This window comes from Callithrix jacchus, chromosome 8 (assembly GCF_049354715.1).
Source record: "Callithrix jacchus isolate 240 chromosome 8, calJac240_pri, whole genome shotgun sequence".
Lineage (NCBI taxonomy): Eukaryota > Metazoa > Chordata > Mammalia > Primates > Cebidae > Callithrix > Callithrix jacchus.
Window position 1 is genome coordinate 22,433,106 of NC_133509.1, and position 25,823 is coordinate 22,458,928.

The 25,823-nt window shown below is 41.5% G+C and overlaps 1 protein-coding gene across 3 annotated transcripts in view; it reads left to right on the forward strand.

Annotated features, from left to right (window-relative positions):
• The window catches only part of SIN3A (SIN3 transcription regulator family member A), an 87,405-nt gene that overhangs the window by 28,468 nt on the left and 33,114 nt on the right, over positions 1–25,823 (forward strand). For all 3 annotated transcript variants that reach the window (XM_078333724.1, XM_009005282.5, XM_035261796.3), the window contains exons 2-9: positions 169–390; positions 7,453–7,629; positions 15,292–15,398; positions 16,826–17,108; positions 18,140–18,391; positions 19,923–20,075; positions 20,218–20,373; positions 22,652–22,741. In XM_078333724.1, coding sequence (XP_078189850.1) covers positions 202–390; positions 7,453–7,629; positions 15,292–15,398; positions 16,826–17,108; positions 18,140–18,391; positions 19,923–20,075; positions 20,218–20,373; positions 22,652–22,741 — 1,407 coding nt within the window. In that variant the 5' untranslated portion in view covers positions 169–201. The remainder of the gene's footprint in view (positions 1–168; positions 391–7,452; positions 7,630–15,291; positions 15,399–16,825; positions 17,109–18,139; positions 18,392–19,922; positions 20,076–20,217; positions 20,374–22,651; positions 22,742–25,823) is intronic.

Genomic DNA, 25,823 nt, shown 5'->3' on the forward strand with positions numbered 1-25,823 from the left:
TGTGTTGGGGGATGTGTATGCACACATGCACTTAAACTTCATCACTAAGATGAAATGGATTATCAGTTCTGGAAATCAAGCTTCTACTAAACTTGGGTGACTCCTAAGTTGCGTCCATCATATTGGAGTGAGAATTGACTTGCATGCTATTGCTTTTCGTTTCTGCAGATTTTGTAGTGCATCCCTGAGCATGAGCGCAGAATGAAGCGGCGTTTGGATGACCAGGAGTCACCGGTGTATGCAGCCCAGCAGCGTCGGATCCCTGGCAGCACAGAGGCTTTTCCTCATCAGCACCGGGTGCTTGCCCCCGCTCCTCCTGTGTATGAAGCAGTGTCAGAGACCATGCAGTCAGCCACAGGAATTCAGTACTCTGTAACACCCAGCTACCAGGTAAACTGGAGCCAACCAAGGGACTAGAATGAGGGAGGAGGAATAATTTTAGACAATTAGAAAACATTTTTAAATACTGAATTAGATATTAAAAAATTGTGGAGTATGTGTAAGGTAAAAATACAACTTGTGTACTCACCATACAAGTTTATGGAAAAAGAATGTCATGGCCTTTGAAGTTCTCTGTGTATCCCCCTCTGATCCCTTCTTTTCCCTCCCTTCAGAGTTAGCCACTAATCTAAACTTTGTGTTTATCATTCCCTTGACTTTATTTACTTAAAAAAAAAAGATCTCTAACATAATTGTTTAGTTTTGGTATTTTTCAACTTTCATATATATGGAAACATTTTCTTCTTTGATGCACCTTATTTTTTAAACTCCATTTTTTTTTTTTTTTTTGAGTTGGAGTTTCGCTCTTGTTACCCAGGCTGGAGTGCAATGGCGCGATCTCAGCTCACCGCAACCTCTGCCTCCTGGGTTCAGGCAGTTCTCCTGCCTCAGCCTCCTGAGTAGCTGGGATCACAGGCACCTGCCACCATGCCCAGCTAATTTTTTGTATTTTTAGTAGAGACGGGGTTTCACCATGTTGACCAGGATGGTCTTGATCTCTTGACCTTATGATCCACCCGCCTTGGCCTCCCAAAGTGCTGGGATTACAGGCATGAGCCACCGCGCCCAGCCGTAAACTCCATATTTTTATAGATAGCTGTGATAACACCATTTTTACTCTGGTATGAATTAGATGCATATACTCAATTTATTTGTCAGTTCTACTGTTGGACTATTGGGCTGTTTCCAGGTTTTTGTTTTTACAAAGGTGCTGCCATGAATATTCTGATGTCCTCTTAGTGCTCTCAGTGGCAATTCTTGACAAAATAAAAAAGCTTGTACCAGAATTTAAATCATCACACTTATTAAGACAGTTTTGCTATTTATTTTTTAAAAACCAGTGATGGGTAGCAAAAAGTAATTTTAATTTAAAAAAGTAAAATAAAAGGCAGCTGAATTCAACATCATTATAGAGAAATACGGCTGACTCTTGGATAGTGTGAGGATTGATGCGCTGACCCCCCACCCCCAACCCCATGCAGTCAAAAATGCATGTATAATTTTTTTTCTTTCTTTTTTCTAAGACATAGGGTCTTGTTCTGTGGCCTCTGGTGGGATGCAGTGGTATGATCATGGCTCACTGCAGCTTCAAACTCTTAGGCTCAAGCAGTCCTCCTGTGCCCCAGCCTCCCTAGTAGCTGGGACTACAGGTGCCCACCATCATGTCTGGCTCATTTTTAAGATTTTTGTATAGATGAGGTCTTGCTTTATTGCCCAGGCTGGTCCTAAATTCTTGGCCCCAAGTTATCCTCCCCTGTCAGCCTCCCAAAGAGCTGGGATTACAAGTCTGAGCCACTGCATCCAGCCCATTTATAATTTTTGACTCCCCCAAAATTTAAATACAAATAGCCTATTGTTGACCAGAAGCTTTACTGATAACATAAATGGTTGGTTAGCATGTCTTTTGTATATTTGTCATATACTGTATTCTTAAAGTAATCTAGAGGAAAGAAAATATTGAGAAAATCATAAGTAAGAGAAAATATATCTACTATTCATTAAGTGGAAGTAGATCATCATAAAGATCTTTATCCTTGTCTTCACGTTGAGTAGGCTGAGGAGGAGGGAGAAGAAAGATGAAGGGTTAGTCTGGCCATCTCAGGGGTGGCAGAGGTGGGAGAAAATCCACATATAAGTGAACTTGTGTTGTTGCTGGGTGCAGTGGCTTGCACCCATAATCCCATCACTTGAGGAAGTTGGAAGCATGAGGATTGTCTGAGCCCAGGAGTTATAGACTAGCCTGGGCAACATAGCAAGACCCTCTGTTTCCTAAAAATAAACAAAGATTAGCAGGACATAGTGGTGCACACTTGTGTTCCTAGCTTCTTGGGAGGCTGCAGTGAATAGGCTACCACACCCCAACATGGGTGACAGAGTGTGAACTTGTCTGAAAAAAAAAAAGAAAGAAAGAATTAGCTAATTAATTAATTAACTAGAAAAAAACAAAAAACTAGCCAGGCATAGTGGTGTGCGTCTATAGTCCTAACTACCTGGGAGACCGAGGTGAGAGGATTGCTCAAGCCCAAGAAGTCAAGGCTGCAGTGAGCTATGATCAAGCCACTGTACTTCAGACTGGACAACAGTGTAAGACCCCATCTCTTTAAAAAGAAAACAAAAACCCATGTTATTCAAGGGTCAGCCATAGTTGGTTTACATTGTGGTGCAAACTCCTTACCCTGTTGCAAACCAGTCAGCAGGTTTGAGGACATAGAGGAGTTTCTCAAGTACCTATGAAAAGGATTGCTGGGGCACAGAGTATATGCATCTTTAGCGAGTAATGCCAAATTGTTTTTAGAAGGTATACTACTTTAAATTCCCCCAAGCATTGCATATTTCTGTTGTTCTGTGTCCTGACAAACACTGATCATTCATCTGTTAACTCTGTTTTGTAGAAGTGAAGAATTTGTTTTTGCCCATTTTTATTACAAAAGTTATATATCACTCTGGTTTTTAAAAATTATTTTATTTTATTTTTATATTTTTGGGACTGAGTTTTGCTCTTACCTCCCAGGCTAGAGGGCAGTGGTATGATCTCAGTTCACTGCAGCCTCCACCTCCCAGATTCAAGCGATTGTCCTGCTTCAGCCTCCCAAGCAGTTGGGATTACAGGTGCCCACTGCCACGCCTGGCTAATTTTTTGTATTTTTAGTAGAGGTGGGGTTTCATCGTGTTGGCCAGGCTGGTCTCGAACTCCTGACTTCAGGTGATCTGCCCCTCTCGGCCTCCCAAAGTGCTGGGATTACAGGCGTGAGCCACGGTGTCTGGCCTATTTTATTTTACTTTATTTTTTAAGACAGGATCTCTGTCTGTTGCCCAGGTTGGAGTGCAGTGGTTGATCTCAGCTCATTGCAGCCTCCGCCTACTGGGTTGAAGCGATTCTCCTGCCTCAGCCTCTCAAGTAGCTGGAATTATGGGCATGAGCCACTGCACCCGGCCTTATTTTATTTTTTGAGATGGAGTCTTGCTCTGTTGCCTGGACTGGAGTGCAGTGGCACGATCTTGGCTCATTACAACGTCTGCCTCCCAGGTTCAAGTGATTCTTATGTCTCAGCCTCTCAAGTAGCTGAGATTACAGGTGCATGCCACTACGTCCAGCTAATTTTTGTTTTTTTTTTTTTTGAGATAAGAGTCTCACTCTGTTGCCCATGCTGGAGTGCATTGGTGCACTCTCGGCTCACTGCAACCTCCGCCTCCCGGGTTCAAGTGATTCTCCTGCCTTAGCCTCCTGAGTAGCTGGGATTACAGGCGCCCACTACCATGCCTGGCTAATTTTTTTTGTATTTTTAGTAGAGACGGGGTTTCACCACGTTGGTGAGGCTTGTCTCGAACTCCTGACCTCATGATCCCGCCCACCTCTGCCTCCCAAAGTGCTGGGATTACCAGCGTGAGCCACCGTGCCCAGCCTAATTTTTATATTTTTAATAGAGATGGGGTTTTGCCATGTTGGCCAGGCTGGTCTTGAACTCCTGGTTTCAAGTGATCTGCCCACCTCGGCCTCCCAAAGTGCTGGAATTACAGGTGTGAGCCACTGTGCCTGGCTATACTTTAAAATCAGTTTTTCTCTCTCACCCCTCAGATTTTCTCCCACTGATGAATTTCTTGGGCATCTAGTTTTTTTTATCTGTATCAACCTATATAACTATCTAAATTCACTTTTTTGTTTTTTGGACAGTGTCACACTCTTGCACAGGCTGGAATGCCATGGCATGATCTTGGCTCACTGCAACCTTCACCTCCTGGGCTCAAGCAATCCTCCCACCTCAGTCTCCTAAGTAGTTGGGACTACACGTGCACGCCACCATACCTGACTAATTTTTGTATATTTTTTAGAGAGAGCATTTCACGATGTTGCCCAGGATGGTCTAGAACTCCTGGACTCAAGTAATCTGCCTGCCTTGGCCTCCCAGAGTGCTAGGATTACAGGTGTGAGCCACTGCGGCTGGCGTTTCCACTTTTTTGGGGTACAATTTGGATCGTACAGCACATACTGTTCTGCTGTTTACTCCTTTTATTTAATATATAGTGGATGTCTTTCTACTTCAACATATAGCTGGTCTGGAGAGGCCTTCAACCTCACTTGTTAGTGACCTTAAAAAGGTATGGCTCGTACTGGGAGTATAAACTGAGGTAATCTTATTTGAGAGTGATTTGGCAGTTTGTGTCAGATTCTTTTGTTACTCTTTGAACTGGCAATTCCATTTCTAGGAATTTAGTATAAAAGTACAAATAGGCCAGGCGCGGTGGCTCATGCCTATAATCCCAGCACTTTGGGAGGCCGAGGCGGGTAGATCTCGAGGTCAAGAGATGGAGAACATCCTGGTCAACAAGGTGAAACCCCATCTCTACTAAAAATAGAAAAATTAGCTGGGCATGGTGGTGCACGCCTGTAGTCCCAGCTACTCGGGAGGCTGAGGCAGGAGAATTGCTTGAACCCAGGAGGCAGAGGTTGCAGTGAGCTGAGATCGTGCCATTTCACTCCCGTCTGGGTAACAGCGAAACTCTGTCTCAAATAAAATTAAAAAAAAAAATACAAATAGGGAAATGCAGTTGAAGTAGGAAATGGTGATTCCTTAGGTGTCAGTCTTCCTTAGGAGTCCCATTGAAGCATTCTAATGCCTTCCTGTGGGGCTGGGGCAGCGCTCAGAAGACTGCCAACAGATGGCATTTTTTAGGACTTGGAAGGAAAGAAAGTTGCTTGTTTTCCTTGGGTGATTACTTTCATTATCCAGACAGGTTAATGACTATTTCCTACATGTGGGATAATTACATTTCTTCCGTGTGGAAACTGTATGTGCTTGTATAAAACTAACCATCTAAAACTCCAAGTCAGTTTTGTAAAAGCATGTAAACCCTGTATACATGCTGGAATATAGAAACTCAGAATAGGGCTGGGCACGGTGGCTCATGCCTGTATGTAATCCCAGCACTTTGGGAGGCTGAGGCGGGTGGATCCACGAGGTCAAGAAATCGAGACCATCCTGGTCACATAGTGAAACCCCGTCTCTACTAAAAATACCAAAAAAAAAAAAAAAAAAAAAAAAAAAATTAGCTGGGCATGGTGGCGCGTGCCTGTAATCTCAGCTACTCAGGAGGCTGAGGCAGGAGAATTGCCTGAACCCAGGAGGCGGAGGTTGCGGTGAGCCGAGATTGCGCCACTGCACTCCAGCCTGGGTAACAAGCGAAAACTCTGTCTCAAAAATAAATAAATAAATAAATAAATAAATAAATAAATAAATAAAAATAAAAAATAAAAAGAAACAAAATTTTGTAGCCACAAGATTAAATGTCAACATTTTGTTATATATCAGTTGTCTAAGGTTTAAAATCTTTTTATCATACTGCTTTGTAATGTGCATTCATTCATTTATCCGTTCATTTATTTGAGACAGGGTCTTGCTGTGTCACCCAGTGTCATGGGCTTTAAAAAATTATTTAAAAGTTTAAGTCTATATACAGTACATGAATACATTCAACTTGTGGATTATGGACTTTTTTTTCAGCTTAAAATATATTCATCTATATCACTGCTGTTGAAAGTGTGGCTTACAAATGATAATCTGTATCCTTTGTTTCTAGTCTGTAATGACTTAAGCATAGAAGTTCAGAGTGTTTGGAAACAATTCTAGCAATTGGACATTACTTTTTATTTTTAAATCCAGTAATGAAAGTTACATAGTGGCTTATGCCTGTACCTGGCACTGTGGGGGGCCAAGGCAGGTGGACTGCATGCCCAAGGGTTCGAGAATAGCCTGAGCAACATGGTGAAACCCGGTTTACAAAAAGTACAACAATTAACCAGGTATGGCGGTTTGTGCCTGTAGTCCCAGCTACTCAGAAGGCTGGGGTAGGAGGATCATTTGAGCCTGCGGAGGTTGAGGCTGCAGTGAGCCATAATTGTACCACTGCACTCTAGCCTGGGTGAGAGGGTAGGACCCCATCTCAGTTAAAAAAAAAAAAAAAGAAAATTATGGGTTTATGTATTTTTTATTTCACTTTCACAGTAATTTATTTTTATTGGATTTTTATAAAAGTTGTGGTCCTTGATGAATTGGGAATTTTAAGAAAAAACCTATACCCCAAATAGTTTGAGACAAACTATAATAATTTTTTTTCTTCCTTTTGGAGACAGAGTCTTGCTCTGTTGTCTAGGCTGGAATGCTGTGGTGCTATCTCAGCTCACTGCAACTTTCACCTCCCAGGTTTAAGTGATTGTCGTACCTCAGCTTCCCAGTAGCTGGGATTACAGATGTGTGTCACTACGGTTGGCTAATGTTTTTGGTATTTTTAGTAGAGATGGCCAGGCTAGTCTCAAGCTCCTGGACTTAAGTGATCCACATGCCTGGGCCTCCCAGAGTGCTGGTTATAGGCATGAGCCACTGTGCCCAGCTAAACTATGTAATTTTTACAAATAATTCTATTATAACATGGGTGGGCTGTAATTTATTATTTCATCAGTTCCTTTTGTGGAAAGTTTGGGTTTCTTTTTCTTTCTTTTCCTTTTGAAACAGAGTCTCACTTTGTCATCCAGGCTAGAGAGCAGTGGCGTGATCACAGCTCACTGCAGCCTTGAACTCCTGGACTCAAGCAGTCCTCCTTTACCTCTAGAGTAGGTGTGACCACAGGTGCATGTCACCACAATGGCCAGTTTTTAAATTTTTTTGTGGAGATGGTGTCTCACTATGTTGCCCAGGCTGTCTTTTCTGTTTTTAGAGACACGGTCTCACTCTGTGGTCCAAGCTGGAGTGCTGTGGTATGATCATAGCTCACTGCAGCCTTGAACTCCTGAGTTCAGGCTGTCTTCCCATGTAGGTGAGATAGGTGTGAGCCGTCACACCCAGCAGAAATTTGGGTTTCCAGTTAATTATCTTTGTGCATTTGTGTTAGTTCTCTAGACACATTTGGGGAAAAATGTACAAGCCTTGAAGTTTCTTGTCTGTATTTTGTTCACTGCAGGTTTCAGCCGTGCCACAGAGCTCCGGCAGTCATGGGCCCACCATAGCAGCAGTTCATAGCAGCCATCATCACCCAACAGCTGTGCAGCCCCATGGAGGCCAGGTGGTCCAGAGTCATGCTCATCCAGCCCCACCAGTTGCACCAGTGCAGGGACAGCAGCAGTTTCAGAGGCTGAAGGTGGTATTCAGCTCCTTTTTTTGAGTCAAAAAGTTTATCTTTAGCAGGAAATATTGGCTGCAGCTTATCGGTTGTGGTGGTATGACTTTTAACCTGAGATACTAGGTATTGAATCTCAGGTTTTACCTTGTGCTTGTTTTGTGAAATTTGCTTACGTTGTCTATTGTGGCACCAGTGCCTGATTCAGAGAAGAATATACTCAAATGTTTGTGGACTGTAAGAATGCATGTTATTCAAATGTTATCAGGATTGAGGGGCCGTTTTCATACAAAATAAACCTTAAAATCCATTTTTTGGTTGCTTACTTTTGAACTCTTTATTGAGCACACATATGGTTGGCTACAGGTTTGTACAGTAAATTGGCCCAGTGATATGTTTTACAGTTATTCTATCTTTTTTTTTTTTGAGACAGAGTCTCTCTCTGTCACCCAGGCTGGAGTGCAATGCCCTCATCTTGGCTCTCTGCAACCCATAACTCCCAAGTTCAAGCCATTTTTCAGTCTCAGCTTCCCGAGTAGTTGGGATTACAGGTGCATGCCGCCATGCCTGGCTAATTTTTTGTATTTTTTTTTTTTTTTTTTCAGTAGAGATGGGGTTTCACCATGTTCCCCAGGCTGGTCTCGAACTCCTGAACTCGGGCAGTCCACCCACCTTGACCTCCCAAAGTGCTAGGATTACGGGTGTTAGCCACTGTGCCCAGCCACAATTTAATCTTTTTAAATTCTTGTTAATTAAAAAAAATTTTTTATAGAGATGGTGTCTCACTATGTTGCCCAGGCTGATCTCAAACTCCTGGCCTCAAGTGAACCTCCCTCCTTGGCCTTCTAAAGTGTTAGGATTATAGGTGCGAGCCACCATGCACAGTTCATGCCTGTAATGTTTTATTACCTTCATCTTTTTATTCCTGTTTATGAATAGCTGAACTGACTCACATCATCAGGTCCATCTTTAGTAAAACATGCTCCTTTTGTGGGGAATCTTTATAAAGTTTGGGGAAAACTATAACTGTGAATGAATTATCAGTGTTTTCTTGTTTTCTGCTGAGTATGTGTGGTAGGTTTCCAGTGCTTTGAAATTTTTGAGGCACCTGTGGAAAAGTGAAGCTTGTGTTCTCAGCTAAGCTTGTGTCTCTGACCACTTGAATGTTACTTTTCAAAATGTATGATTGTTGCAGCAAGTGTTAAGGTTTCAATTTTTCTAATTTTACGTTTATATAAAATCAAGTTCAGGAAATAATAAATGGAGGAACTCTGAAGTGATGTTAAATCTTTATTTGGTTATAGTAGCCTACTTAAGTTGCTTGCAGGCGGGCATGAGCAATAAACCCTTGAAGGACACATCCATATGCAGCAATAGTTCTGTCTTTTGTTTTCCCTGATACTTATTTAGTTCTTCTTGATCCCTGCCCTCATTGGTGTGGATTCTTGGGAACTTGTTTAATATTGGCCTAAGGACATTAAATGCCACATAAATATTATAAAGTACAGCAAAGCTAAGTGATTTAGAGGAATTTTGTAAAATGTACTCTCTATATTGGCTTATATAATATTGACTAATGCATGGTCTTTAAAGAGAGTACAGATTTTTTAGGCCTGAAGCTTCACTCTGGATTCTGTCTTTAGGAAAATGTCTATAAGGAATATTGTCTATAAGGAATTTTTTAAGATTTTCCTTAAAAAAATTTCACTGTCTTGTAAAGTGATGGCTGTGCACCAAAATATATTATTGCGGTGGGCACTTTTATTTCAGCACTTTACTAAGTCCTGAAAATACATATTTTTTTAAACTTGGTTACAAGTGATTTAATTCTCTATTAACACTATATATATTGAGTGGTTACACTTTAATGTTGCAAAATAGCTTATAAACTTGGTATTAAACTAACAAAAACATATTTATTTCTATAGCCTTTTTCAATTAACTCTCAAAGCACAACATCAGTTTTTACCTTCCTCACAGGAGTCTTTGGTATAAGTATGTGGATTATGTTTCGTTTGCTTTACGGAAACTGTCAAGGAAACAAGGATTTTGGATTTCGGGTCATAGAGTGAGTCATGGATAGAGTTAGGATTTCTTTCTGTATTCTTTTAGTCACGAGGTCTTGCCTATATTCCTACATAAAATAACTTGTTGAATTTCCTTTCTAATGTGGAGAGGTAAATGCTTCTTGTGCCTCCATGTAATTTAACTAAGTATTCCCACATTGCCTGCCAATTTTGGATCAGTCATAAAATGCATTACAGCCATTTAAATCAACTTCAATAAATCATCTGTATTCTACAGTAAGGTAACATTCAGGCTGGGCATGGTGGCTGACACCTGTAATCCCAGCACTTTGGGAGGCCAAGGTAGGTGGATAACCTGAGTTCAGGAGTTCAAGACCAGCCTGACCAACATGGTGAAACCACATCTCTACTAAAAATACAAAATGAGCCAGGCATGGTGGGGCATGCCTGTAATCCCAACTACTTGGGAGGCTGAGGCAGGAGAATCATTCGAAACTAGGAGGCAGAGGTTGCAGTGAGCCGAGATCATACCACTGCACTCAAGTCTGGGCAACAAGAGCGAAACTCTGTCTCAAAAAAATAAAAATAAAAAAAGAAACGTTCAGTGAGAATGCTCACACATATCAAGCCTCAACATTGTCCTTTGTTTGTTTTTCATAGATTGGTGATGACAAGAGGGGATTTGAGCGATTTGAGGCATGATTGGTGATATTTAGTTATTTATTAAATGTCAGCAACAGTGATATCTGGTACATATTTAGCAAGTTCTCTTTACAGTTGCTTGTGTTTTTCTCTCCAACAAGATTGTAGACTTTAGGAGGTTCAGGGCCTTAACTTAATAGTAAATGCCTGTTGAAGTGAGCTAAGAAACTTGATTAGCAGAGTCTAAGGGTCTCCCCAAGTGCTTCCTTAAATTGGTAGCTTCTAAATAACAATATCCAAGTTTTTTTTTTTTATTAAGTTGTGCTTCCTAGAACTGTATACATGCATTTATAGAGAGTTTATATAAGAGATGGACTATGCTTTAGGTGATGAGAGAATTTCCTCACTATTCTTACATGTAGGTGTCTTACTTACTGTGTAAGTGTCATGCAGGGTTTTTAATTCTATAACTAATTTTTATTTTACTTTTTTTTTTTTTTTGAGACAGAATCTCACACTGTTGCCCAGGCTGGAGTGCAGTGGTGCAATCTCAACTCACTGCAACCTCCCCAACCTGGGTTCAAGTGATTCTAGTGCCTCAGTCTCCCAGATAGCTGGGATTACAGGCATGCACCACCATGCCTGCCTAATTTTTTGTATTTTTTTTTTTAATAGAGATGGGGTTTGCCCTGTTAGCCAGGCTGCTCTCAAACTCTGGCCCCAAGGGATCCACCCTCCTTGGCCTCCAAAAGTCCTTGGATTACAGACATGAGCCACTGTACCCAGCCTATAACTCATTTTTAAACAGTGGTTTGCTGTGACTTTCAGTACCTTTTTCTTTCAGGCATACATGTATCACACATAAATGCTTTCTTTTGTTTTCTGTACTGTTCCCCTCTCTGCAGTAGTTACCTTATACCATGTCTTATTGATAACTCTTCTTTTGTCATAAAGATGCATGCTATTCTTAAATATCTTCCAAAATCTTGGTTCCTTTTGCAAACAATGCATTTTGTGTTCACTTAAGTTGGTCATTTATTAATGAAACATTGCACTATGGAAAGTTTAGAATATGAATTAAACAGACCATTGAATTTCAACAGAAATTGTCATGTTATTTGTATAGAAAAATTAACCATCAAACAAGTGAGTATTGAAACCATCTGATTTCTAGCAACACTGAAACACTGATTAACCATGGCCATAATGGAAGTCTGAAGAACTCTCAAAGAGCCATTTGTCTTAATCCATTAGTGTTGCTAAAACAAAGTATCTGAGACTGAGTAATCTATTTCTAAATAATAAAAGTTTATTTCTCACAGTTCTAGAGAAGTTCCAGGGGCTAGGAAATCTAAAATGAAGGTACTAGCCAGGTAGAGTAGCTCACACCTGTAATCCCAGCACTTTGGAAGCTGAAGTAGACGGATCATTTGAGGTCAGGCGTTAAAGACCAGCCTGGCAAACATGGTGAAACTCTGTCTCTACTAAAAATACAAAAAAATGAGCCGGACATGGTGGCACTCCTGTAATCCCAGCTACTCTGGAGGCTGAGGCAGGAGAATCTCTTGAATCTGGGAGGCGGAGGTTGCAGTGAGCTGAGATTGTGCCACTGCACTCCAGCCTGAGTGACAGAGTAAGACCCTATCTCAAAAAAAAAAAAAAAAAAAAAGGATAAATAAAATTAAGTTGCCAGTTGGTTTCGTGTCTGGTCAGGGCCTGAACTCTGCTTCCAAGATGGTGCCTGAACGCTCTGTCCTCGCACTGCAAAAGGGAGAAAGGCCAAAGGGACAAACACTAGTTCACTCCAGTCCTTTTATAAGGTCCCTAATCCCATTCATGAGGACTCCATAATCACTTTCTGAAGGCCTCACTTCTTAATATCACATTGGTGATTAAGTTTCAACGTAAGAATTTTGGGGAACACATTTGGACTGTAGCACCAGTTACTGATTGATTTGAATGTCAGTGTTCCATTTTGCAACATACTGAAAGACTATCTCTGGCTGGCTGGTTCACGCCTGTAATCCAGCACTTTGGAAGGCTGAGGCGGGCGGATCCCTTGAGGTCGGGAGTTCAAGACCAGCCTGCCCAACAGGGTGAAACCCCATCTCTACTAAAAATACAAAAAAATAGCTGGATGAGGTGACATGCGCCTGTAATCCCAGCTACTCAGGAGGCTGAGATGGGAGAACCGCTTGAACCCAGGAGGCAGAAGTTGCAGTAAGCCAAGATTGTGCCATTGCACTCCAGCCTGGGAGACAAAGCGAGAGTCTGTCTCAAAAAAAAAGAGAAAGAGTGACTTATATCACATCCAATGTTTATTTCTGAAATTTCTTAAACCTGATATTTTGTATAATTTGAAACATTTAGACTTCAATTAAACCACCAAAAAAAAACTTATTTATCTCAGAGTGTATAGGAAACACCTAGTAGGCATTTCCTTTGGGTGTCTCTCTCCTAAATCAGACTCATAGCTTAGCCTTTCCAACCTGTTCTTTGTGATAGGTCACTTTTATTCTCCCCAAGCCAAACTGTATCAAACTTTATTAAAGTACTTTCCATATACAATCATGGTATTTCAGGCAGGACGTGGATGGACAATCCTTAACAATAAGCTACCAAAAACCCACTGTAAAACCCAATGAATTCTTTATTTGATGCTCTGAACAGGGCAAGTTTAGAGTGAAGGTTGACATTTCACATTTAGCATGTTGTTTAACAACTTTTCACGAGCTGACCCTGATTTTCAGGAAGTAAAATGAAAATGGTAGGATTTACCTGAAGATCCACAGTCTAGAAAAGGAACCACTGCCCTTTTGAGGGCTGCCATCTCAGTGGCATCACTGGAAAGTTTGATTGCCTGACACACTGGTAACTAATTATTGGGGGTTAGGTCCCAATAGGTGTCTGAGCATGAGGGAGTTAAGTCTATGCTGAAGGTGGGAAGGGAGAACAGGACATAAAAATGACTTTGGTTTTCCATCTCACAAGGTGTTTGTGCCAAGGTGGCCATGTATGTCAAAAGTCAGGGAATCTAGGCCAGGTGTGGTGGCTTACGCCTATAATCCCACTTTGGGAGACTGAGGGAGGTGGATGTGGATCACTTGTGGTCAGGAGTTCGAGACCAGCCTGGCCAACATGGTGAAACCTTGTCTCTACGAAAAATACAAAAATTAGCCTGGTGTGATGACAGGCACCTGTAATCCCAGCTACTTGGGAGGCTGAGGCAAGAAAGTCACTTGAACCCAGGAGGCAGAGGTTACATTTAGCTGAGATCACGCCACTGCACTTCAGCCTGGGCAATAAGAGCAAAACTCTGTCTCAAAAATAATAAATAAATAAAATTAGGGAATCTCTTCTGTAAGCCAAGAGGAAGTCTCTCAAAACTAGAAGGGAAAGGTGTTTTCCCCACTTCAGTCCAGCTTCAAAGACACTCTGTTAGTGACCTGTGATCCTTCCCTCCAAAACACCAATGCAGTGTTCTGTGTGCTAACAACATAGCATTAAAAAAAGCAAAACAAAACTCTGCATTTTTATAAAGTTTGATTTAAACAATGGTATTTCAAAATTTACACACTTCATAATTATAGTTCAGACTTTCCAGTTACCAGAAGTGCAGTTACGAAAAATGTACACATTTCACTTGGCATCTCCAGCACCTTCAGCTTTCTGTGACTGGTCTGTTTTGGCATCTCCATTTTTTGCAAGGTTATTTCCCTCCCTGTCAGTGTCAGCATTTTCTTTTTTCTCTTTGGGTACCTCTTCTCTCTTCTTTTCGTGGGGCCTTTTTAGGGTTGGGCTCTGGCTTTGAAGGATCAGGTTTAGCAGACAACCTTGCGGATCTTCTCTGGTTCATTCTTCACCTTGTATGTTGTCTCCTTCAGCATCCCCTTCAGGCTTTCTCTTGACTGTGGCGGTGATGCAGCGGGATGTAAGCGCTGGGTGCGTGTGCTGGCTTTCATCAGTCCAGGAGTCACTCTCACCCCTTCTTCCTCACACTGCTCTGTGGTGGATCACTTTTGAATGCTGGCTCTCCCTTAGTTCCCATATTAATTCAGTTCCCCAATCCTGTTACTTCTACTGGCCAAAAAGCTTTTTTATCTGTACACTTCTCTGTTGTTCTGGGCCAGTACTATAATTCAAGCCACTGTTTTCACATGAGTTGTCCGTTACTCCTGTAGCATAACTGGTCTTCCTACCTTCTGCTTTCTACCTATCTTTTCTGCTCCTCTGCCAATTTTTTTCTCAACACTGAAGTCAAATTGAGTACACAAAAATGCAGATGATAAAAATGTAAATTGCTTTTTCACAAGATTCACAAGTCCTTTCAGAATCTAGATCCTACTTTTTTTTGGTCTTATCTCTTGTTACTTTTCCTTCCAGTACTCCTCTTCACTACAGATCCTCCAGCCAAACTAAACTCTTTTCAGATTTCAAATATCTCATATGGTATCCTGTCTAGGATTTTGCCCATGCTGCTTTCTTTGATTTTCTTCACTGGTCTTCACTTTTGCTAGCTTATACTCATCTTTAGGTCTCAGTTTACACATTATCTCCTGGGGAAGCATTACTTATTTTGGTGGGGAAGATGTGTCCTTCCCATGTCATCTCCAGGCACTGAGGGATTACCAGGTTACCCGCTATGTTATGGTTCCCAACTAGATACGAACAAACGTCTATAGACAAGGGGGCTACACATTATTTGTCACTGAATCCTTGGTACCCATTTTGGGCCTTGCATGTTGTATTTTACTAGATGCCTGTGTAATGAATCAATGATATATCAGTTATTCTGCACTGATCATTCTGTTCAAAATTATCCAAGACAAGGCTACAGATTTTATGAGTTTTTAATCTTGAGTTTATAATTGGCATCCATACTAACTTTTAAGTGTATGTTTAAGACGTTTTTATTTCATTTACTGTGTTAAGCATATTTAGGCATAAGTAATTTTTTTTTTAATAAATGTTAGCTTATTTTCTTTTTATAACCTTGATATTATCCCTGCTTCAGGTGGAAGACGCACTGTCCTATCTTGACCAGGTGAAACTGCAGTTTGGTAGTCAGCCTCAGGTCTACAACGATTTCCTTGACATCATGAAGGAATTTAAATCGCAGAGGTAAAAGACGTGTGATTGTACTCGAGCTGTGTATCTGGCATGTTGATTTTGGAAGGAAAAGGATATAGTTTATTTACTGGAAGATAAAGGATGCTCCTTTTTGGAGCTGAATTTTCAAAATCATGCCTTTATTTTATACATTCCTTTATTGATGGAAATTATGGCCACTAGAAATTTTTTTGTCCCTGTTGGTAAATTTTTCTTACTTAATTTTGTCTAGTGCTTTTTCTCCATCAGGGAAGTAGCACTGGTAATGATTTAGGCTACTTGGTTTTTGAATTGGTTTAGATACCCTTTTATTCTGGCATGCTTCACTGATTTGAGAGTGAAACTCGTCTGAACAATGTAGATGCATGCTGAAATGATGTATGCTGGTATATCAAAGATTGAATCTTATGTGGGATTTATAGCTTTATATATATTGTCTGCATGTCTGGTTGGTAGGATTATTACCATGAGCGTATATTCTGTTCAGAATTTTGACCGGTACAAAAATTAGCTGGGTGTGGTTGTGGGTGCCTGTAATCCCAGCTAGTTGGGAGGCTGAGGCAGGAGAATTTCTTAAACCTGGGAGGTGAAGGTTGTATTGAGCCGAGATTGCAACACTGCACTCCAGCCTGGGCAACAGAATAAGACTCTGTCTCAAAAACAAACAAACAAACAAAAAACAAATTGTGGCCAAGTATCTTTGAGTCTAAAGCAAAATCGCTTTGGAATTTCAGAGTTCTTTGTTAATTTTATAATGCATAGATTGTTTATCTGTTTTCCTGTTTAGAGAAAACCTAGTAGAAAGTGAAATTTTGGCTGGGTGAGGTAGCTCACACCTATAATCCCAGCACTTTGGGAGGCTGAAATGGGCAGATCTCCTGAGGTCAGGAGTTCAAGACCAGCCTGGCCAACATGTGGAAACACCATCTCTACTAAAAATATAAAAATTAGCCAGGCATAGTGGCACATGCCTGTAATCCCAGCTACTCAAGAGGCAGAAGTTGCAGTGAGCCAAGTTCGTACCACTGCACTCCAGCCTGAGCAACAGAGTGAGACTCCATCTAAAAAAATGGGGGGGGGGGGCGCTGGGCATGGTGGCTCACGCCTGTAATCCCAGCACTTTGGAGGCCAAGGCAGGTGGCTCAAGAGGTCAGGAGTTCAATACCAGCCTGGCCAAGATGGTAAAACACCGTCTCTACTAAAAATACAAAAAAATTAGCCGGACATGATGATACATACCTGTAACCCCAGCTACTCAGGAGGCTGAGGCAGAGAATTGATTAAACCTGGGAGGTGGAGGTTGCAGTGAACCAAGATGCCACTGTACTCCAGCCTGTGCAACAGAGTGAGACTGTCTCAAAAAAAAAAATGAAATTTTTTTCTTACCAGGGTGTTTGTCAAGCTTGCAGTCCATCACTTTTCTTTCTGTTTTTTATCAGCATCGACACTCCAGGAGTGATTAGTCGTGTGTCCCAGCTATTCAAAGGCCACCCTGATCTGATAATGGGATTCAACACCTTCTTGCCCCCTGGCTACAAAATTGAGGTGCAAACCAATGACATGGTGAATGTGACAACTCCTGGCCAGGTTCATCAGATTCCCACCCATGGCATCCAGCCCCAGCCTCAACCACCACCCCAACATCCTTCCCAGCCTTCAGCCCAGTCAGCCCCAGCTCCTGCCCAGCCAGCTCCTCAGCCCCCACCTGCCAAAGTCAGCAAGGTGAGCACTTGGAAAATATCGCATCAGTGTGAATGCATCCCTAGAAGGCGTTTTCTTTTGACATTTCCCTTTTATATAAAACTTAGATACTGAGACACAAGGTTACAAAGATTCATCAGAGAAAATGCAGTAGTCACTTTACTATGACATGGTTCATATTGACACACCACTTACTTAGGTATCTGTTTAAATCAACACAACAACTTTCAAGGTTTTTGTTTTTACAGTTTCTGCTTATAAAACCATGAACATCCCAACAGGTAGTGACTGTGTGTAACAGTAATTGACAGCACAGACAGAAACCATCCTACCATGGTCAAATTGTGCTACTGTCCACGTGGTTATCATTTTATGAAAGTTATTTCACTTACCAGATTATATCAAGCTAAGCAGAAGATGTGTTGAACAATGATGGTGATGATGATGATGAAGATGGGGTGTTTTTTGTTTAGAACTACAGCTTATATGACACAGTAGCCACTGGCCACATAGGACTATTTAAATTTAAATTTAATTCAGTTTTTTAGTTGCACTAGCTTTCAAGTGCTCAGTAACTACCTGTGGCTAGTCGCTATGTAAGACAGTGCAAATAAAGGACATTTCCGTCATCTCAGTTCTACAGGACAGAGTTGGCGTAGAAGACTTTTTTATGTGGAGCTACTGCAACAATTAAGGTGTCTTTTTTTTTTTATATCAAAAGGCTTTTAGAATGAGATTTTTTTCTATTTGTACTTGTTGAGCTAGTAAGCTTAAACATTGTATATGAAAAATTCTTCCCTATAATTGGAGATGGCTCCAGTTTTAAGGTTTTTTTTTTAGAAAATGTGAGACTGAGATTTTTGTTTCGGCATGTTTGAACCCTCTACAACTCTCACTGCTGCCCAGTGTGATTTGTGTTGGATTAAAATGGCCTACCCTGAGTGAGTAAATAAAGGATATAAGTTGACACCTTGTTTCTCTTTAGTTTGAACTTTTCCTGTATCAACTCATCTATGCACCTGAGGAGAATAAAGACTTTTTTTTTTTTTTAGCCTTCCCAACTACAAGCACATACTCCAGCCAGTCAGCAGACTCCCCCACTTCCACCATATGCATCCCCACGTTCTCCGCCGGTCCAGCCTCACACACCAGTGACAATCTCGTTGGGAACAGCCCCATCCTTGCAGAACAATCAACCTGTGGAGTTTAATCATGCTATCAACTATGTTAATAAGATCAAGAACAGATTCCAGGGCCAACCAGACATCTACAAAGCGTTCCTGGAGATTTTGCACACATATCAGGTAAGAGGAGTGCCCATTCAGCTTGTCTTAACCAGGCTACCCTCTTAGGTCATCTAATCCAAGAACAACTTAAGTAACCATTATTGTGTCCACTAATTCGTACTGGAAATTAACCAGTTAGAAACTATCATTCGTGTTTATAAAGCCAGTTTTTCGTTTTGTTTTGTTTTGTTTTTGAGGCAGAGTCATGCACTGTCCCCTGGGCGGCAGTACAGTGGTGCAATCTTGGCTCACTGCAACCTCCGCCTCCCAGGTTCAAGCGATTATCCTGCCTCAGCCTCCCTAGTAGCTGAGATTACAGGCACCTGCCCCCATGCCCGGCTAATTTTTCGTATTTTTAGTAGAGATGGGATTTCACTATGTTGGCCAGGCTTGTCTCGAATTCCTGACCTTGTGATCTGCCCGCCTCGGCCTCCCAAGGTGTTGGAATTACAGGCGTGAGCCAGCACGCCCAGCCTATAAAACCAGTTGTTTTTTTTTTAGACGGAGTTTTGCTCTTGTTACCCAGACTGGAGTGCAATGGCACAATCTCAGCTCACTGCAACCTCCGCCTTCTGGGTTCAAGCAATTCTCCTGCCTTAGCCTCCAGAGTAGCTGGGACTACAGGCACACACCACCATGCCCAGCTAATTTTTGTATTTTTAGTAGAGACGGGGTTTCACCATGTTGACCAGGATGGTCTCGATATCTTGACCTTGTGATCCACCTACCTCGGCCTCCCAAAGTGCTGGGATTATAGGCGTGAGCCACTGCGCCCGGCCTAAAACCAGTTTTATTTGTTGACTTGATTGCCCTGCAACATTTAGTCAGGATTTTTAGTTTTTTTTGAGACACGGTTTCACTCTTTTAGTCTAGGCTGTAGTGCAATGGTGCAATGTTGGCTTACTGCAGCCTCCACCTCCTGGGTTCAAGTGATTCTTGTACTTTTAGTGGAGACGGTGTTTCAACATGTTGGCCAGGCTGGTCTCAAATTTCTCACCTCAGGTGATCCTCCCTCCTTTGCCTCCCACAGTGCTGGGATTACAGGTGTGAGCCATGATGCCCCGCCTCAGTCAGGATTTTTAAAGTCACTGGCCCATGAAATGAAGCCCTGTTTTATCTGGGACAGTTAGATGGTGATTTTTGTAGTCTAGTTAACCTATAGTAGAAGGAGGAGAAATTTTCTGAAAGTTTTGTCAGTTAGTAGTGGTCCCCTGGGCATTAATATTTACTGCCCTAGGCCAGGCATGGTAGCTCACTCCTGTAATCCCAGCATTTGGGGAGGCCAAGGAAGTTCACTCCAGCCTGGGCAACGAGAGTGAAACTCTGACTCCCCAAAATTTACTGCCCTAGTTTTGAAAGGAATTGTCATCTACTGTCTTCTACTTTTTTCTCAACTTGAAAGTCTGTGCTCAAAACGGGTGCTAAGAATGTAGACTTTATTCTTATATGCAGCCTAAGTAGATAACAGTAATTCCAGAAAATTTACACAGATGAGGGATTCAAAACAGTGGCCCTTTAGTATGATCTCTCTTCATTTGCAATTCCTCAGAAAGAGCAGCGAAATGCCAAGGAAGCTGGAGGAAACTACACTCCAGCATTGACGGAGCAAGAGGTTTATGCCCAGGTGGCTCGTCTCTTTAAAAACCAGGAAGATTTGTTGTCAGAGTTTGGACAATTCCTACCAGATGCCAACAGCTCCGTGGTATGTTTTATTTAGAAGAATTACACTATTTAAGATTATCATCTTAGATTAATTGGAAAACTGCTCTCAGAAAGGGACTTTTCCTAGATGATATTTATTTGCTTTGATAAGAGCATTAATCTCTTTCATGTGTTTTAATCAGCTTTTAAGCAAAACAACTGCTGAGAAGGTTGATTCTGTGAGAAATGATCATGGAGGCACTGTCAAGAAGCCCCAACTGAACAACAAGCCTCAGAGGCCTAGCCAGAATGGCTGCCAGATCCGCAGACACCCTACAGGAACCACTCCTCCAGTTAAGGTGAGAATGGGCAGCAGCTGCTCATTTTGTTGCCCACAAGCCATTCTAGTGGACAAGTACTCTAGAGGTGATTGTGTGTTCTTAAGTGCGTTAACGGTTGGATCCTAGATATTTGGAGCAAGTTAGTATATGTCACAGGAACTCAGTGCACAGTTTGTCTGGCTTTGCAAAAGAGTATTACAATAACATTGATTGCTTGGATTACTGTACTTTTTTGAGTTCTTTACTGTCTCTTTTGCAGTGAGCTGTCATTTCTTTGATGTTTTGGTTGCTACTAATCCAAGACTTAAAATCATTTTCTCTTTTTTTTTTTTTTGAGTTGGAGTAGCTCTGTGTTGCCCAGGCTGGAGTGCAATGGCGCAGTCTCAGCTCACTACAAACTCTGCCTCTTGGGATCAAGCGAACCTCCTGCCTCTGCCTCCCAAGTAACTGGGACTACAGACCCGTGCTACCACGCCTAGCTAATTTTTGTATTTTTAGCAGAGATAGGGTTTCACCATGTTGGCGAGGCTGGTCTTGAACTCCTGACCTCAGGTGATTCACCTGCCTTGGCGTGCCAGAGTGCTGGGATTACAGGCATAAACTACCACGCCTGGCTCCTTCTTATTTGAGGCTTTAAAGCTGCCTTGTGTTAAGAAAGAATACTCTTGAGAATTTCAGAAATGAGTGATCTCTGAGGTCCTCTTGTGACTAGAGTGCATGTGCTTTGTGAGATCTCTGGTCTAGAATCCTGTCCTGCTCAAAGTTCTTTGTTGAGTTACAAGATGTATCTGTATCATCTCAATCTCCAAGGCAGGACCTTTGGACTGTAGCAGAGTGAAGTCTTAAACTCCTGGTAGTAATAAATTACATGATGTTTTTTGTTATAGTTAATACTGATGGTCTGCCTGCAGAAAGCTTTGCTTACTCTCTTCTTTGATGTGACAGCTATGATAGGGAAAAGGCTAGTTGTGTGTGTTGAATGTTGAATTCTTCAGTGAATTTCAAAGCAGTTTGTAATATGGAAGAGATATAGTAAGAGGTGACTGATGAATAGTGAGTGACTGACTACAAGATCTGACATAGTAGGTGTTACTACCACGTTTGAAGTATCCTATTCATTAGTGTTTGTAATGGTTTCTTCTTTTGAAAGCAAGTTGAACATAATGTTTCTATTCACTTCAATAAAGAGAATTAGTTATATGGGTAGCAAGAATCAGCTCAGCAGATATACTCCATGCTTGGATTTATAGCCTCCCACTCTTGATTACCTACAGGTGGAAAGAATCTAGTGGGGGCTTGTAATTCTCCACCTACTTTCTCCATAGGCAATGTAAGCAGAGGCTGTGGCAAGTAAGAAAGTATATTCTAAGACAGCCAAGGTAAATAAATGTGCTACTTTTCACAAAGTTTGTACATTTCCTCATCGAGAGTTAAGTGGTGGATATTAAGAGTAACTTCTTGGGCCAGGCATGGTGGATCACTAGGTCAAGAGATCAAGACCATCCTGGTCAACATGGTGAAACCCTGTCTCTACTAAAAATACAAAAAATTAGCTGGGCATGGTGGCGCGTGCCTGTAATCCCAGCTACTCGGGAGGCTGAGGCAGGAGAATTGCCTGAACCCAGGAGGCAGAGGTTGCAGTGAGCCAAGATCGCGCCAGTGCACTCCAGCCTGGGTAACAAGAGCGAAACTCTGTCTCAAAAAAAAAGAGTAACTTCTTGCCTGACAGGGTTATATCATGGCCTGTTGGTTCCCTTTAAAAGAAAAATATCAAATTAGTCTGAGTGGATATTGCTGACCAAGATAGATATTTCTTCTATTAGAAAAAGTATGCTTTTAAAATAAATTTTTAACTGAAATATTATTCATTGTTAACGATTGGTTTCTGCCAATTTCAGGCCATGTACACCAGTTCTTTTTACAGATAGCTTCTTCTCCCTCAACTGGTAGGAAAACAGCAGTGGCATTAGATTCTAAACAAAGTTACTTTGGGCCTCTAGAAAAAAGCATATTCCAAAAGTTTGTCACAGTAATGCCATGATCATTTCTGGAGAGAATATTTGTGGGGGTAGAATGATCTTTGAAACTCTGTTGGAGAAAGAAACATAACAGACAAACTGAAATAGAAAATATGAGTGGAAATCTTTGAGGTTATAGGGTGAGTTGGTGAGAGTTCTCTCATTTGTTTCAAATTATTAATCAGTGGTTTTAGTGATGAAGCCATTGAACACCGACAAAAATAAAATTCGGAGAAAACCACTCTTTGAATGTCACATGTTTGTATCTTCTTTTGCAGAAGAAACCCAAACTGCTCAATCTAAAGGATTCTTCTATGGCAGATGCCAGCAAACACGGTGGTGGAACAGAATCATTATTTTTTGATAAGGTAAGTGGTGAATGACTTAGATTTGATATTGCCTGTTAATGCCAAAAGAAAATCATCTTATCTCCTAGAAGGTTTTGTTTTAAAGATGTCAAACTGATTAGGACTTTCTGTTATTTAACATAGTTTCCCAGCTATGAGTCCTTTGAGTCTGCTAGCACTATTAGCACAGCTAGAGAAATGGTAGCATTGTTTGCTTTGGTTTTATGAAGCAGTTTGGGACAGGAGACAGATTTTTAGAAAATGTATTATGTTTCTCCCAAAAGATGTTTGGAGCTCCCTGTTGTAGATATCCAGGTCTGTGTGGTAGGCAGTACCGGTGACTGTACCAATTTTTGAGGACTTATGATGACTTACAATCTTATTGCTGTGATAGTTGTTTGTAGTATGTGCTTATATAGCATCCAAGGGAGTTCTGATTTACTTGCATGTTGTCAAAGCTACCCAGGTGATTCTAATGAGCAGCCAGAGTTGAGATTATTGGCATAAATAATGATGTGTGGTGTTTTAGTTTGGCCACAGAAACTAAGGGTGATTTCCTCCTTGGAGTCAACTTGGTGATTAGCAGGAAAGTTTCATCAGGGTAGCTGGCAACTGTGTGGCTTCTCACTGGTAGGAACCGACCTGGATTGATCTGTGGTGATTTACTCTGTTTTGTGCCTCTGGGGTTTTGCAGAAGGGCAGATGGTGTAACATCTCCATGATTGGTATCTTGTGATCCCTTTCTGTCTGCCATGCTTATGTGAGCTTTTTGCAGGACAGTCCTGCAAGACTGTCGAGTCCATAGCTCTGATGCAAACCATTTCCAAAGTCTGCTTGAGCAGTTGGTGCTTTTAGACAAGTGTTAGAAGTCTAGATCACAACAATAAATGTCCAGAAGAGGGTAGGGAAGGGGAACTACTGTAAAGTAAGAATTAAGAAATATATGATCCAAATGTGACATGCAGTCTTTCGATTCTACATTTAAAAGCCAATTTATTTTATTTATTTATTATTATTATTATTTTTGAGACAGAGTTTCACTCTCAGCTTGTAGTGTAATGGTGCAATCTTGACTCACTGCAACCTCTAGCTCCTGGGCTCAAGCAGTTCTCCAGCCTCAGCCTCCCAAATAGCTGGGACTACAGGTGCATGCCACAGCACCCAGCTAAATTTTGTATTTTTAATAGAGACAGGGTTTCACCATGTTGGCCAGACTGGTCTCAAACTCTTGACCTCAAATGATCCACCCGCCTCAGCCTCCCGAAGTGTTGGGATTGCATGTGTCAGCCACCACACCCAGCTAATAGCCAATTTTTAAGACATTAATTAGACAGTTGAACTTGGAACAGACTCAGTATTAGATGCTAATAAGGAATCTTTTTTTTTTTTTGAGATGGAGTCCTGCTCTTGTTGCCCAAGCTGGAATGAAATGGTGTGATCTTGGCTCACTGCAACCTCCACCTCCCAGGTTCAAGTGATTCTCCTGCCTTAGCCTTGTCACCTCACCACCCTAGGCACCCGCCACCATGCCTGGCTAATTTTTGTATTTTTAGTAGAGACGGGGTTTCACCATGTTGGCAGACTGTTTCAAACTCCTGACCTCAGGTGATCCGCTTGCCTCGGCCTCCCAAAGTGGAGGGATTACAGGTGTGAGCCACCACACCTGACCTTTTTTATTTAAGAGATTGTTTTCCTCTGTCATCCAGGCTGGAGCTTAGTGGTGCTTTCATAGCTCACTACAATCTGAAACTCCTGGGCTCAAGTGATCCTTCTCACCCTCCTGAGTACCTGGGACTATAGTTACATACCACCACACTCAGCTAATTTTTGTAATTGCTTGGAGAGAAAGGGGGTCTCACTGTTTTGCCCTGGCTAGTCTCAAACTCCTGTGCTCAGGCAATCCTCCTCCTTCAGCCTCATCCTAGGCCTCCTGACGTGTTGGGATTACAGACATGAGCCACCGTGCCTTGCCTTAAGGAGTCTTCTGAAAATAAGTTAATTTCTAAGAGTAATGGTTTTGTTTTTTGTTTTTTTCTGAGACAGTCTCAGTCTGTCGCTGAGGCTGGAGTACAATGGCACAAATCTTGGCTCACTGCAACCTCCACCTCCAGGATTTAAGCGATCTCCTGCCTCAGCTTCTTGAGTAGCTGGAATTACAAGCGCCCACCACCACACCCAACTAATTTTTGTTGGTGCTTGTAAAAATTTTTGTATTTTTAGTAAAGACACGGTTTCACTATATTGGCCGGGCAGGTCTTGAACTCCTGACCTTGGGTGATCTGCCTGTCTTGGCCTCCCAAAGTGTTGAGATTATAGGTGTGAGCCATTGCACCCAGCCTTGTAATGGAATTTTCTTAGGAGTACTTTTTTAAAACATGTATACTATATATAGATGAAATAACTGGAATTTGCTTTAAAATGTGGTGATAGGAGAAATGGGTATAGATGAAAAAAGTTTATTATAGATCATTGAGGTTGGATGAGTACATAGGTTCGTATACCTCTGTCTACTTTTGTGTAAGCTAATAAACATGAAAAGTAAATAGGGTATACAGTATAAAAGGTACAATGCTCTTTCATCTTTAGCTTTAAAAGTCCAGATTCTATGTAGTATCTATTGATGAACAATTATGAAGAGCATACAGAAGGCTGGAGCAGGGGTTGCTGATAAGCCACTTGGTTTGGTGACAGTCCACAGTCTTCACCAAAGGATCACAGTGCTAAATATTTACTTTGGAACTGAAACTCCAGATTGGTAATCTAACCAGGCTGGTTTTACTTTGTCTATGCATTTATCATATTTAGGTTTTAGATAATAAGATGCTCAATATTGTAAATAGAGGAAAAAAAAGGATCAGATCAGAGGACAGAAGTATCCAAGATTACCAGAGTTTAAAACAGTTTTAGCAAAGATTCTTGCTATAAATGTGTTGAGAGAGACAACAGATTGGGCACAGTGGCTCATGCCTGTAATCCCGGCACTTTGGAAGGCTGGGACAGGTGAATCACCTGAGGTCAGGAGTTCAAGACCAGCCTGGCCAACATGGTGAAACCCTGTCTCTACTAAAAATACAAAAACAAATTAGCTGGGCATTGTGGCGGG